This window comes from Dermacentor albipictus, chromosome 3 (genome assembly GCF_038994185.2).
Source record: "Dermacentor albipictus isolate Rhodes 1998 colony chromosome 3, USDA_Dalb.pri_finalv2, whole genome shotgun sequence".
NCBI lineage: Eukaryota > Metazoa > Arthropoda > Arachnida > Ixodida > Ixodidae > Dermacentor > Dermacentor albipictus.
The window spans coordinates 4,483,154-4,498,144 of record NC_091823.1 but is presented as its reverse complement, the minus strand read 5'-3'; the positions used below and the strand labels follow the sequence as shown (position 1 = coordinate 4,498,144).

General features: G+C 46.6%; 1 protein-coding gene across 3 annotated transcripts in view; it reads left to right on the top strand.

Annotated features, from left to right (window-relative positions):
* The first annotated feature begins 5,896 nt into the window (after nucleotides 1-5,896).
* LOC139057183 (uncharacterized) overlaps nucleotides 5,897-14,991 on the top strand; it is an 81,100-nt gene continuing 72,005 nt past the window's right edge. For 2 of the 3 annotated variants that reach the window (XM_070534988.1, XM_070534989.1), the window contains exons 1-2: nucleotides 5,899-6,078; nucleotides 6,203-6,266. In XM_070534988.1, the coding sequence (XP_070391089.1) occupies nucleotides 5,993-6,078; nucleotides 6,203-6,266 (150 nt within the window). In that variant the 5' untranslated portion in view covers nucleotides 5,899-5,992. Of the gene's footprint in view, nucleotides 6,079-6,202; nucleotides 6,267-14,991 lie in introns of all 3 variants that reach the window. The other variant, XM_070534990.1, reaches the window with a different exon arrangement.

Sequence of the window (14,991 nt, the reverse complement as noted above, 5' to 3'; positions counted from 1 at the left end):
GTAACAAACAGCTGTGGACGTCATGAACACCTGTGAGGAACTGCTGCCAGGTAAGTGCGCGCTCCAATTCTAGCCTGGCCGTTGCTGCGCGGCTGAGTGCGGCCGCAATCTTGGAGTTGGCGGGTGCAAAGCTACGCGAGCCGCGGTGGCTTGTGGCTGCGCTGTGTTCTGGCGCGCCTGGCGTTGGAGGTGCTGAAGCCAGAGGCAGCGTGAAGCGTTCTATCACTGCTGCTGCTTTCGCTAGCGTTGCCCAAGGTCGTGGAGATGTATTCATGTTTGTCTGTGCACACCATGGATGTTTACTGGAATTCATACGGCCGACAAAACTATACTAACCTTACTTGGTATACCTGTTCAATAATTTGCTACCACAATCAATGCTTCATCTTTCGGGAGAAACTGCGTCTTTCTTCAATGGGCCCTAACATAAGAAGGATCAGAAATACAACTTCGCGGTTATCTTCGATTTTATTGGCCAGCGGCTTCGGTCGGTTAAAGAAGGTGAGATTGAAGACAACCGCGAAGTTGTGTTTATAATACCTATACTGCATTCATTATTTAAAAACTTTTTGTGTGCAAACAAAAAGGGACAAAGAAGAGGAGCAACACAAGGACGAGCGCTTACGGATTTTCTTTGTGCACACATTGCCCCTTGTTTGCATTGTATTGTAGTATTATAATGTTTTTGCATTTACTGGATATTGATTTTCTCCTGTACATGTATGGAACTGATACCAGTGTATGTCATGCTGTGGTGAACGGACCCAGTCAAGCCTTTTCAGGCTTTTTGTCCGCTCTCCAAGCAACTGACAGATGTTGAATAAAGCTGAATTGAATTAAATATATACATTCGATACTGCAACACATTTACTGGCAATGCGCTAAAATATGAATTTGAATATTTCGCTATGCGTTCTCAATTAACCTCGTACTCTCTTTATGTGCATAATGCCACTTTTAATCCCTTCTTTCTACCTTAATGTTTCTGCATGTTTCCCTAAATTCTTGCATACAAGTCGGTTACAACTCACGCGTTAGCACTGGTCGCTGTCAGAACCCATCTCATCCCTGCGCGAAGATTATTTTCTCATCCTTCCTTTAGGCCCAGGGCCGGTGTTGCTTGTTGTTGTCCTGTCAACTCGTGGCTCATACCCCCTGTGGTGGATTGGCGAAGACTCGAGATGATAAAGCTATAAACAAATTTAGGAAATAAATTTCACTCGTACATTAAAAAAAGAAACTGATAAATCCCACCTGACAGCTTCAAGAAAATGCATGACCCAATGGGCATTCGAACTCCTCTGGACGTCTACTGGACTACCACTTCTGGATATCTTGGTCATCCATAGGACGTCCGCAGATCGCCTAAGGGCGTACGGCGGACATCCACAGGACTAGCAGGCGCATACTAATTGGCAGTCCGAAGGGTGTCCCGTGGATGTCTAGAACGGATATACGGATGTTCCTCGGACGCAAGAATTTGTTTAGGTTTTCATTGCTAAACGTCCGTCAGACATCCGTACGACGAACTGCGGACCATTAAGGGATGTCTGCAGGATGTTCATTTTTATTTAAATGGGCTGAATAGCACAGTTAGCGTAAACATCGGCTTTGTGTAGAATCTGTGCTGCAAAGATGATGCAGTATACTGACATGCACCAATGAAAATACAACTTGCACCCATGGAACAAAGATTCCAAAGCAAGCTAAGTTTACATAAAATGGACAATCACTTTCACGGAAATTTTTATTCATTTCCATTACAAAAACTCGATTTAATACATGGAGAGCCGGTATAGTGATGCAAGTGTTACAAGTACTCAAACACAGAACTGGTCACGAGACAATTGATATACTGCAAACCTGTAACATTCAGAGAAAGAATATGTGACAGTCCTGCATTATAATAAAAGCCAACAACTTATTAGCGCAAACTAAGACAAAGTCTGCAGGTGACAGCTTTTACAGCAGTACATTAAAATTTCCAGCCCCCAAGGGCTACAAGGGTGAGATGTGATCACATAATATAAGAGTGTTTACTAAGCACCACTATCGGTAGTATATCTTTAGAAACATCAAGGTGGGCAGGGCCAGGTGTAGCACTCAGGGTACTTCAAAAGCATGGTACACTTCTTTCACTATAGTACGATTATTCTTCACCTTGACATCAGGGAGCATGAGAAAAAAGCTCAGAATGCCACATGGTATACGAGACAGCAACAGAGCGCAGGCATTCACTGTTTCATTAGCGTGAATGAGTCTTGAGGTGAGGCTCCTATCCCCGAAAAAAAAGTTGGCGATCAGTACGCTATCGCGTTTCACTACATTCAGTAATGAGTATACAAGGAACATAAAGGTACTAGCAATCCTCACACCTAAAATATCACACAGCTGAGACATAAATTATCTGGACTGCGCCTTTTTTTTTTCATATTCTAGCAATACCTTGGAAACGGCAAATGATCCCTCCTTGGTTTACACATGCATATGAACAAAACTATGCAAACAGTAGCTGAAATGTGACAAACTTGCAATGCACTACAAATAAAATACTGTTTCTTCTCGAAAAAGTAAGTCACAGTAAAACAAAATGCAAATAAGAACTGAAACAGTGATTCCCGCTATGTACTAGATAAAAACTCTGGGCTGACAGCAAGAAAACAAATACAACGCTACGCATAAAAGTAAAACGACTAGAAGAGAGCAGACTTTTTGCCGCCAGCAAAGACCAGCATAAATGATAAATACTTCACAGTGAAATAACTATCAAGGAAATTATTGTTTGTAACAAATAAACATAAATCTGGAAGTGACACAGAATGGTTAAATGTGAAATATGTGTAGCATTGACTTGCTACATGCTAGTAGCCCTGCCACCTCTTCCTGAGGAAAAGAAGTAAATAGCAATGAACGGAACGGTTGATATATACTGAAACTGGAGTCCTCATGCAGTACTGCTCAATATAGTGCAGCCTTTCCGACTCACGGCCACATCGTAACACAAAAGAGGCATAATAAAATGTAATCAAACTGTTTCGTAGCCTCACCTTGCAACACACTAGAACTTAGCCATCACTTGAATTGAGATAGTAGTAAGCTTACACTTTAGCATGGTTCCTACGATACCACGTAACATGACAATGGACAACAGGAAGTACACACAAGTGGTACTGTGCATTTATGCATGTTGTGCTGTATGCAAAAGTGTGAACATTTACCAGCTAGTTCAGCTTTCTTTAGTGGTAACACAAACTGCAACGGAAGTAGCCGCATAAGACTGACAAAAATACTGCAATGGAATCGATTACAAAATAATAGAAATATAGTGAGAGGACTACAAGAAAGGAGACATGTCAACAGCAAATCTATTAAGATCGATACACACAAAAAAGGCCGTTCAGAAGCATGCAGCCATGACTTGCGAGAAAGAAAGACTGCAGTGGACTGGCTGCCCTTCACTTATTGAAGTACTCAGTGAAGGCAAAATGCCCACTGATGCCTTGATGCCTTCTATTTCACACCCTTTTGTCACTCAGAATCTGAAAAGTGACATAAATATCAGCATTGTAAATCAGTCATTCAATGGAGAAGAAAACTGTGAAAACAATGAATTTAAGCACAAAATTGTGCACAAATAATGTTACAATATCAAATGATCAACTGCAGTCTATGAAGGCACTACTCCAGCCAATACACCAGAAAAGGAATTTTAAAGTCACAAGTATTCTAGCCCGCAGCAGTGGTTCAGTGGTATTGGCGCTCGGCTGCTCGGTCGAAGAACACTCCTGCCCGGTGCACGCAGAATGGAGAAGTTGAAGGGATTTTTTCGTCTCCCATGCCGCTTTCTCTTCAGCAAATCTCTTGCGAGCTTTCTGCATACTTTACGCGCACTACACTGTATTAATAGTGGGTAGCAGCTCCCAGCAACATATGCGACCGCAAGCAATCGCGTACAGCAGCACCTCCTTGCATATATGCGACTAAAAGAAAGGCGCTCACGCGAACTACTGCGCATATGTGGCCTGTAGACCACACCGACAACACATGGTACAGTATAAAGTCCAGGCACGCTTCATCTTACCTTTACTGCGGGGCCAACCCGGCCAGGAGCTCAGGAGAAAGAAACAACAGTCTTGATCACCTTGCGCAGCCGTAGTGACAACTGAAAATGGCGCCTCCGCACTCACAATAAACGCGCGAAACGCTCGCCTTCGCGCCTTTTTCGCAGGCCAAGTTTCATCCTAGAGGCCAGCACTCGCATGGTGCTCGCTTCTCTCCCGGCGGAATGATTTCACCTCCCACAGGTGTACGTTTTCGCTGCTTCCCGTCAAGGTCGCGCCCGCGCTTAGCTCGCGCTGCGCGCGAAACGTCTCTTGTTTCCGACGGCGCCTCTTCGAATGACTGGAAATTATTGTGTTGTTAACTGTCACAACATCAATGTAAACACGAAAGGGTTAATGCCACCAGTGAAATTCTGCCGATGCACACTTCCAAAAATATTGCCGGAAAGAACCCGCGCGATAAAAAGAAATGGCCTCCCGCAAAAAAAAAAAAAAAAAAATGCAGGGTATGCGAAGCTTCAGAAAAGATTGCATTGGTAGTATTGGGTATGCTTGCGGCGCGTTTTCTGCATCTCTAGAGAAGATCGAAATATTTATGAAGTTTCCAAATGTGTGGCTGCTGTTAATTATTATTATTTGAAAAGCGTCGTGAATGGACGTCAACTATACAATGGCGCAGTTGATCTCTGGTCACATCGATGCCTGGCGAGCGTGATGGCTCGCAAAGGATATGCGTGATAACGCGTGAGCACTGTAAGCACAGAAATCATTCTGTGGCTCTGCAAGTAGTAATAATGAGGCGGTCACATGTGCATGCACGTACCTTTTACGATCACGCTGTTCGTTATAATTAGAACCAGTCCACTAACCTGCCTCCGTGGGTACCTGTATGCTCTCCACCAGAAGAAGGAAATCCCATGGGCGGGTAGAATTAGATCGAATGTGGTTTATTTTATGCCGCATGTTTGAAGACTGATTGATATTTCGCCGACAAACGTTGATGCCTCTATTGAACAAAGTTAGCTGTGGCTATAGCTTGAACGAACTCGAGGTCGGTTCTACGTTGGTATTTGCAAGCGCAGAAATGCTCAGCAAGAGAGCAGTTCGTCACTCAAATACGAACAAAGTCATGCTCAGGATATTGGCGAAATGTCCAGCACGAATGACCTAAGGATGTCCGCAGGAGGATAAGAAGTGGATGTTAACGTTAGCCCGATAATGATATCCACTGGATGTCCCCAGGACGACTGCTGTAGGACTTGGATGTCGGGATCTTATCCGGACGTCCGAGGGAGTTTCAATGCCCATTGGGGACATGGACTGAACTGAAATTTATTAAAGTAATAATGATAAAGGAAGCAGATGTAACTGGGCAATGGCTTGGATACAACAATAAATTCCTGTACGGTGGTGCAAACATCCCTTGACTGCAGTCGAGAGTCGAAGCTTCCAATGAGAGAACAGCGAGGATTATAAAATCCACGCCGACGCTGCGAATGGGAATTCCAGATTTCTTTTTCTCAGTATAAAAAAAGCGGCGGCACGACAAGGAGAAGTGATCTATTGCCTTTCCCTATAGTTAGGGATAATGCTAAGGGGGCAAGCTTCATACCAGATTTGTGCAAGTAAAAACTTTGGTGAGCGATACTGCGATCTTGTGTGCATTGAATGCCAGGAACTTAGGAGGTGCCGGTGGTGTCGTTGCTCAGGGGGTGCAGTTAACATATGGGATTAGACAACGCGTGCTGTCCAACCTATGCATGCGAAGGAGGAACCTGTGGCTAAGCATGGAACTCGAGGGTACTTGGTCAATACCCCAGGGTGGGTACGTGCCGGTATTGCCAAGGATTTACATCGAACTTGGCCCAACAGTGGGTATGAGCCATAATGTAAGAGGACAAAAGCACTCGATCAGGTAAACAAGATCAACAATGTCCTGCTGCACGAAAGAAAATCAAACCGTCGTGCACCGAATTCTTCGAAATCCAACTGGCATCTTCAACACATTCGACAAAGCGTACGTATATTTCATGTGTGGTGCACAGGGACATTAGATGTTTGCAAGTCAAGGGCGACCACGGCCTCAGTTCGCGTTCATGAAACAAATTATTCGGTTGGTTTGCATGTGGCGTTCGCCGAAGGCTGCAGTTTGGTTTGCCACTACAAGATATATGCCTCGACAACAAGCTACCACCTCGGCTCAGGGTAAGGTTTGCTTCGCACTACGTCTCATGTGGGGGCGCATTTTCATTCGAACGCTCGATTTTCCACGATTGTCATGGAAATCTGTGAAATGTGTTAATTCCAGAACTCGTGCGCTGGCGTTTTTACAACTGTACAATTCCGTACCTCTGTGACATTAAACAATGGTTAAAAGTGATTCATCCTGTAGCTGACGTCGCTCAATGACAATGTCTTGCTGAGCGAGTTCGAGCACCTGAGTATGGAGCGGAGCCACTGTGCTCTTCCCTCGCGTGAGCAGGAGCGGAGGACGTTTAAACTACGCTATTTTTAGGATTGGCCCATGAAAAAGGCTAGAAGCCCACATACCCGACACGGAAAAGTGGGGCTAATTTGCAAAGAAAGACAGTCTGCCCCTGCTACTTATGAACATTTTGTTTGATTTTGGAAGTTTGCCGAACGACACAAATTTGTTTTTGAAGCGGTCAGAATTGATCTTCACTTCGCGTGCAGTTGCGCTGTGCTTGAAATCGTTACGCCACAATTGCATAACATTTTTGTGAAGTAAGACATACATCTGAATTTAATTGAATCAAGTGTTATAAATGAGGCTTTTGAAAATGCTGCTCAAGTTTTTTCAGAGGGCAGTAACCTTCTTCAGAAGGAACTTATTGGTGCGAAAGCATCACACGGCCCATTGATCGGAAAGGTCGGCGCCTGTAGCAGCGAAACGGCACGTAAATTCCCATTGGCTGTGACGTCACGTCACGTGCGCGACTCGACAGAGCTAAGCGGGCGAAAGGAGGGGCACCTGCTGCTGCGCGCTGCAGTTGTTGCGTGAGGGCATCGCCGCGTCGGCACGTCATCCTCGCTGTCGGCAGCCTGTGTTATCCACGCGTTCCTTGTTCGCGCAAGCTCTCGCCTGCGTTCTAGCTTCGCTTCGGTAATCGCCATAAACAGATTAATGTGTAAAAAAACACAAGAATTGAAAAACGTTACCGGTAGTGAGTTTCGGACCACCCTCACAACCCAACTCTCAGAAGCCGAGTGCCTTAACCACTGGGCTAAACCAGCGCTACCTAGGTAGATGCATGTGCACTCTGCTTTATGACATTATGCTACTTGGAAAGAAATTTCCATTCCCAAGCCCAGTGTGACGAAATCGGTGACGTCAAAACCACCGCGGCTTACTCGGGAGCGTCCACATTACATTCTGTGGCAGTCGGGCAAGGTAGCATGGCGTCATGAACCGAAGTGCTATCTAGGAGGCATTGGCCAAGCGTCTCAACGCTCTCGATTGCCCACCAGGAGTTTATAACTCGAAGGACTGCTCAGGGGTGTTCAATTGGACATTAATGCTTTCGCATTCACAGCTCATAAGTGATTAGGTTTCCTCAGATTTTTAAAATTCAAATATAAAGTTTTAAATATAGTGCTTCGTTGGTCCCTCATCCTTGAGGGACCAACGACCAAATATGGTCCCTCATCCTTGAGTTGAAAAAAATAAACTGATTTGATTTGAAAAAAAAAAACTAAAGTGGTTTCGTTCATGGCATGGGGATATTTCGACGCGCAATGGACCCGGGTGTCTAGGCACTAAGAATGAAAGCAGCCAAAGTGATGTCATGGGAGAGCTGGCGTAGTTCTATCGAGTTTTATTGTGCTTTCTTCGAGAAGACGGAACGAATGCGGTAGCAACGTGCGGTTACCGTAATACGACGTCCAGACGAGAAAAATACTGTGGTAGAAAATGAAAACAATTTCAAAAGCACGTTGCGAGAAAACGTTGGCAGACCGTTGGCCGAGCAGGGGCACACTTGCTCATCGAATAAAGCCTATCGTAATCCACACATGCTAGCAGTGTAGAGGTGGGGACGACTTCTCGGTTTACAGGGGAGGGGGGGGGGGAGGGGGAAGCAGAGACTGGCTGCTTACCCCGTGCTCTCCCCTTTCTCCCTCCGTCTATAGAAGGGGACAGCATGTGAACCATATCCGGTTTCTGGGAGGATTATGCTTGGTGCCTAAGGGTACTTTGCCGTCCCATTGTTTTACCTTATTGTCGTCGTGGCCACCACGCTTGTATAAGACATCCAGTGCTGCCAACTCAATGTACCGTATTATCTCTAGATTGATACTCGAGAAATCCCTAGATTGCGAAAAAATCCCTAACATTGCTATACAGTGACGACGTCATGCTTTAGAGGGCTTCGTGCGCCCTTCGGTTCACACCTTTATATGTACTGTTGAATGATCAAGTAAATTTGTTTCGTTTTACCCGGCACACTTTGCTCGTCGCCGCACGTTCAACAAGTTGTCATTTGCTTTCGTAATGCGTCTGCTGTAAACACAGCTCTTGGAACCAAGGACGTATGAGGTGCTGTAAAAGTAGGAATATTGTGAACTGCCACGCATGCGTTCTGGAGTGTGGGGCCGGAGCACCGAATTAAATAAAAGAACGCAAAGAAAAGCACGTTGGCCGCAATCGAATGCCTACTTTGGGCACCTAATGTGGCTACTGAAGGAATATCAAAGACGCTTGGTCCCCAAAGAACCATATGCATACGCTAAGTATCCTACACCGCCGAGACAAGGCTTTTGCGTAGATGTTGCGTACAAGCGAACACGTTGCAATCAGTTGAGTCCACACAGTAATGGCGGCGGGCGACCATCGTTTCTTTTACTCGTCTGCTATCCAGAAAGCGTCCAAAACTCTGTCAGGCTAAAATCCACTCGGCCAGACATAAACGAACCCGCACCGAAAGGCGCCGCGTGGTGGTCGGGCCAACACGAGAAAAGCGCATGCGCTCTGGCTGTCTCTGGCAGCCCGCGAGTAGCGAGAACATGAAAACTGAAGAGCCTCAATGCGTCCTCGCGAATACAAGTCAAAGTAGAAAAATAAGTAAGAACGCAGTTACCTTTGCTGGCTTTAGTGTCTTCACCTGGATCCTTTGGAGCAGGTGAAAAAAAAAAAGATATTCTTTTCTGTTGAATGACGGCTCAAGTAAACCACCACAATGCTCCGTGTCACCAGACCTCGCTACGTGCTTTGTCAATTTTAGAGTTGGTACAGTTGGTTGGTAGAGGGGTACACTTAGTTAACTTTGGCTTGCCACGTTGTATGGTCCGATGCACGACTTAAAAAAGTCTACACACTTTTGGCATCTAATGTTTGAGATAACTTTGGCATCTAATGTTTGAGACAACCTAATTAATCCCACAAAGCTCCCGAATGGAAAATTTAAAGCATGACTTTGGAAATGTCAAGGCACCTTTCGCATCAAAAGTTTGAGAGCTTTATACCCATAAAGTTTTGAAATTGAAATCCATGCGCTCCGTAGATTCCGCGGCCTCCGCGAGATGGCGCGACTAGCCCACTTGCCATCAAACGCCGTTGAAACTGTGCTCGGATGGGGCTGCTTGACGTTATGCGACTCCCTGTGCATGGGCGTTGCCGCGAAATCCAGCCCGATTTTAGCAATGTTCGCGCCGAAATGCCTTTTCGAGCGTGAAAAAGACATTATAGAGAAAATCCAGAATGATTTCCGGCGCCGGGGGTTGTTTTGGTTGGCGGTGCATGACATCACAAAAACATTTCGAGGTGGGGGGGCGGGAGGCTGAAGCCCCATAAGCAGCCCCCCTCTGGCTACGCCCCTGATGGACATTCATTTTCTCTGTTTGGGTGGTTATACTCTGTGACGGTTTTGAAATGGACAAGATAGCTAGCGAATAGTGCCTTTAAAGCGTCACGTGGAGAGTACGCTTTCTTGTAGGAAATCTTTGGCCGAAGTATGCGTACATTTTCATACATGATTCAATTTACTCTTTATCGTGACAAATGGCTGACATGGCACTGTAAGGCGTGGACCTGGCACCAAGACAACTCTCCCCTTCACCACTCGCGGTAGAAGTTTGCGCACAAGCGTGCGTGCCCCGTCTGTGAAATCGGCGAGATGATGTGTGTCGCCGCGAGGGAAGCGAGCGCCGCAGGAGGAATGCGCCTGGAGGTGGAAAAGAGAATCGCACGCCAGGAAAAGTACGGAAGAGCGCGCTGAGGATGGATGGATGGATGTTATGAGCGTGCCCTTTGGAACGGAGCGGTGGGTTGCGCCACCAAGCTCTTGCTATTATACTGCCTAATGTACTACTTAGGTTAAAAAAAAGAACAAAAAGCACTATGAACTACCACAACCAAATTTTCTGATCCCCTATTGCGAACTGTGCTTTTGTCCGTATCCGTCTTTTGTCGTTTCCCTACTTTTCTTACAACAATCCTCCAATCGCCTCTTGCTAATCCCTATTGCGGACATTTTTACTTTTCCGCTGCTCTCGCTGAACCCAAGGGCTTCAAGGAGGCCAGTGGTGCCTATATCGACCGCTGGGTAGACGTCTTCACATTCTAATAAAATATGCTCCATAGTTTCCCTAGCTTTACCGCAGCAAGCACATGCTTCTTCCTTCTTATATCTCGCTTTATAGGTGCGTGTTCTAAGGCATCCCGATCTTCGAAAAGTAATGCGCTTCTCTTTGAGTTATCACAAATTGTTTCTTTCCTGATTTCTTTTTTTCTTCTTAAGTAGTTACTCATGGCAGGTTTCTTTTTCATTGCCGCCACCCATGACATTATTTCAGCCTCTCTGACTTTCCGCTTGACATTAATTCTTGCTGTGTTGCCCACCCTACAGGCTGCATACTTGCTGCCTAAGCTTCCTAGTTCTTTTCCTCCACTGTGAATCAGTGTTTTTCCTGTACAGATAACTCAACACTCTCCCAGCCCATTTACTTTCTTCCGTATTCCTCACTCGTTCTTCGTACACAATTTTACTGTGAGCTTCCCTCACTTGAAAACTAGTCCAGCCCATATCACCCTGCACAGCTTCATTTGTAGTGTTCCCGTGAGCGCCCATTGCCAGGCGTCCCACTGACCTATGTTTCCCATCGAGTCCTGATTGTATCCCTGATTTAAAGTAAACAACTGCATTTCTAAAAGTAAGTCCTGGAACCATTACACCTTTCCACACACCTCGGAGGACCTCGTACCTATTGTATCCCCAAAGCGCTCTGTGCTTCATTATGGCTGCATTTCTCTTCCCCTTGACTGTTATTGTTTTTTCCTGTGTTTCCATATATCTATTGCCTTCGTTTATCCACGTATCAAGGTATTCATATTGTGTTACCGGAGGTATTTGCTGGCCCTGCATAGCCACTGTCTGTACACTATTTTCATTGAATACCATAACACCTGATTTTCTAACACTAGATTTGAAACCTAAATTGTTGCCTTCCTGTCCACAGATATTAGCCAGACGTTGCAAATCACTTTGCTCGTTAGCTAGCAACACAATATCGTCCGCATAAAATAAACCCGAAAGCTGCTGCTCTACTAATGTACCCGCCTGTTTGTATGAGAGATTAAAGCCGATATTACTTCCTTCTAGCGTCCTCTCCATCCTCACCATGTACATCATAAACAGCAGTGGGGATAAAGGGCACTCCTGCCTCAGTCCCTTGTTGATATGAAATTTCTCCTCGCTCTTCATCCCTTCCCATTTAACGCAAATGGTATTTTCTAGGTATATCTATCTCAAAAGCTGCAAACAATCGTTACCTAAGCCTTCCCCTTCCAGAATATCCCACAAAATGTTGCGGTCTGCGTTGTCATAGGCTCCTGTTACACGCGCGGCAAAGCAACGCCACCTTGTGGAAAGTCTAGGTGGCGTTGAGCAAAGCGGGGAAGAAGAAAGCAAGCGAAGCGTCTCGGAGGAGGAAGGTAGGAGGAGGCGCGCTGGGTTGACCTTCTCTGGCAGTTTCTACGGGTTCTGCGTGGGCCACGTATGTGGGCTATGGACGTACTGGGTTCCTCTCGTGGTCACGAGGCCGAGCGCCGGGCGAGAAGGACGGAGAAGCGATGCAAGCGGCGATTCGACCGACCCTGAAGTCTTCGCCAAGCGCGGGGCACGAGCTTAACAAGTCCGGCAAGAAAGGCACGGGCTTGCTGTGCCCAGGAAACTCCGGAAGAGGAAGGAGAAGAGGAAATAGAATAGCGTGAATTGTACATTAGCAAATTGCTTTGAATAATAAGTACTGTACATTTCCTTGCATTGCCTTACCATCTTTCCTAATGGTACTTTGCACTTTATAAAAATCGCAATAGGGGCAGAAAACATCCAAAATTAGAAATAGGCCTTGAAACACAATGCCACACTTAGGCAGAATCAAAGCATTTATAAAACATTCTACGCGGCAATGTACAAAAAGGGAACAGCACCCATTGCGCTTGCCTGTGACCCGTGTTAACGAAGTGAAACGTATCTAACTTTTTCATTTGTCTCGCGCGGTAGCGCATCGTGCCACATGTGTGAAGCATGCACTGTTTGGTTATCGACAACAAGCTTTCCCCAAGTTGACAAGCGACAGCTGTGTACACTTCGGCGCCTGCAACTTCGCCGTATCGAGCTACGCATACCTGGTATATTATTACACAGGAACGATATGGCCATCACGCTGAGGCATTATATTCCAGTTTACACAACTGTGATGCGCCGGATGCCAGTCATGAGGTGTCACATTCGTCAGACTCTTTCTCCGCCGAGCACCACAGTCTAACTTGGGGCTCTATTCTCCACACGCTTGGCGGCTGCTCGGCCACCACTATCCGACATGTTGACTCTCTGATTGGCTGTCGAGAGGTGATGTGTTTTGAAACTTGTGCCGGGAAGCGGAAGTTTTGCAAAATGCAATTTTGCGTTTTCATCAAGATGACGAAACGTGACGTCAAGCTGCAAATTTTATCGACTAACACTTTATTCTGCTCCTTGGCATGCAGCTACATAGTGCGACGATAGCGCTTCGAAAAGAAAGCGAGTGGTAGCGGGCAGAAGAAGCCCGTGCAATGCATCTGCGATTTCGCGAATATGTGATGGTGGTCCAAGATAGCCGCCATGTCAGCTTACTGATTGGCTGAAGGAATATCCCATGAAGAGCGTCGCAGGAAGGGCCATTTCGTAAACGTCAATTTGACTCTGCGTAACGTTGCACTGGGCCGCCATTGCAGAGATTTTCCGCCATAATTTGTTGTTCGACGAGCCGCGCGAATTATGCGAATTAGCAGACATATGCAATGACGACCGAGAAGCATGCGTATCGCCGCATTTTCTCTGTCGTTTACGGCCATGAAATTTTTTTCATTGCGCGTGCTCATAGCATTTGCATCACTCTCAGGTGGTGTACGTTGGCATTTCTGTTCTGGCCCATCATGCAAAAAAGAAACACGTTTTTTTGTAATAATATTGGTTGAACATTACAAATCTTGTGCGACGTTTTGCGCTTTTCACCTCTGTGTTTGTATTGTAATGAGGATGAATGACCTTTCACATAAGCAGAAGTTATGACAACGGCGGTTCTTTAAGGTAAAACTTCATTTTGGTCCTTCGGAACGCGTGTCAGTACGTTGCGGGTAGCTCCCACGTCGGTACAGAAAGGCCGAGCCTCTATGCTGCGTCGCGTGCCCCAGCCCATAGCTATGCTTCAGGGTCAGGCCAGCCTCTCAAGTGATAAAAAAGTTGGCAGTGGCTTAGCTCGGCTATGCCAGGATATACGTAGCGAAAGCTAAGGCATAGCATGGTTAACCTTGGTTAATCCTGATTGCAAGTACAGGTTAGTCTGGTTGTCTAGCTATGTTGCGGCGTTTAGCCAGTCGTTCGGCGCGCTGTTCCTCTGTTCCCTGGGTGATTCGTTTCCTCTTTATCTCGTTTCGATGTCGATTTCAGGCCTCCTCCTGCTTATTAGAATTGTCGCCGTCCATACTGCTGCCTCAACTGTGGTTGCGGCGCACGCGAGCTCTCCTTTTCAATCCTCAGACTTGACCCGCCGTGGTTGCTCAGTGGCTATGGTGTTGGGCTCCTGAGCACGAGGTCGCGGGATCGAATCCCGGCCACGGCGGCCGCATTTCGATGGGGGCGAAATGCGAAAAACACCCGTGTACTTAGATTTAGGTGCACGTTAAAGAACCCCAGGTGGTCAACATTTCCGGAGTCCTCCACTACGGCGTGCCTCATGATCAGAAAGTGGTTTTGGCACGTAAAACCCCAAATATTATTATATTATTAATCCTCAGACATGTTATCAGGCATGCGACGCAGCTGGCGAAGCGAGCGGAGGCGAGCGCAACGACGAGGAATGCGGTGTGACGTCATACCAAATGGCGGCGGCGGAGAGGCGCGGCGTTGCGCAGCGGCGGAACACCTGTGGCTCGGTGCTACTAGTGGCGCATGCGCAGTAGTGACTAGAGAGCTAGAGAGAGAGAGAGAAATGTCCGCGATGAGGCACAACGTTACTAGCGATGTGAGGCGCGCGTTGTGACGTCATGTGCCTCCTAAGAGCACCGCCATGGCGAAATCGCAAGTTCGCGACCAGTAAAGCTTTCGCTTTAGAAATGTACGCAAGGCGGCGCCTTGAAATTTCCTCACGCGGTGAAAGTAAGCAGCGAAGTGAACAAAAAGATGGCAGCGCTGGTGCTTGCGTCGCGCAAGCGGATACCTGTGGCACACACAACATCGCGGTGATATTCGGACACTTCTCAGCCAGCCCAGTCGGGCTGAGTCACTTGCGTTTCACGAGATAGCGATGACGTGGCCGACAGAACGTGCGTTCATCACCTCTGGTAGCGTCGCCTATGTTGTCTCAAGTTAGAAAACAAGCGCGTTGGCGCCAATATACGATGACTCATTCTGTTTTCCGGGGACACGCATCC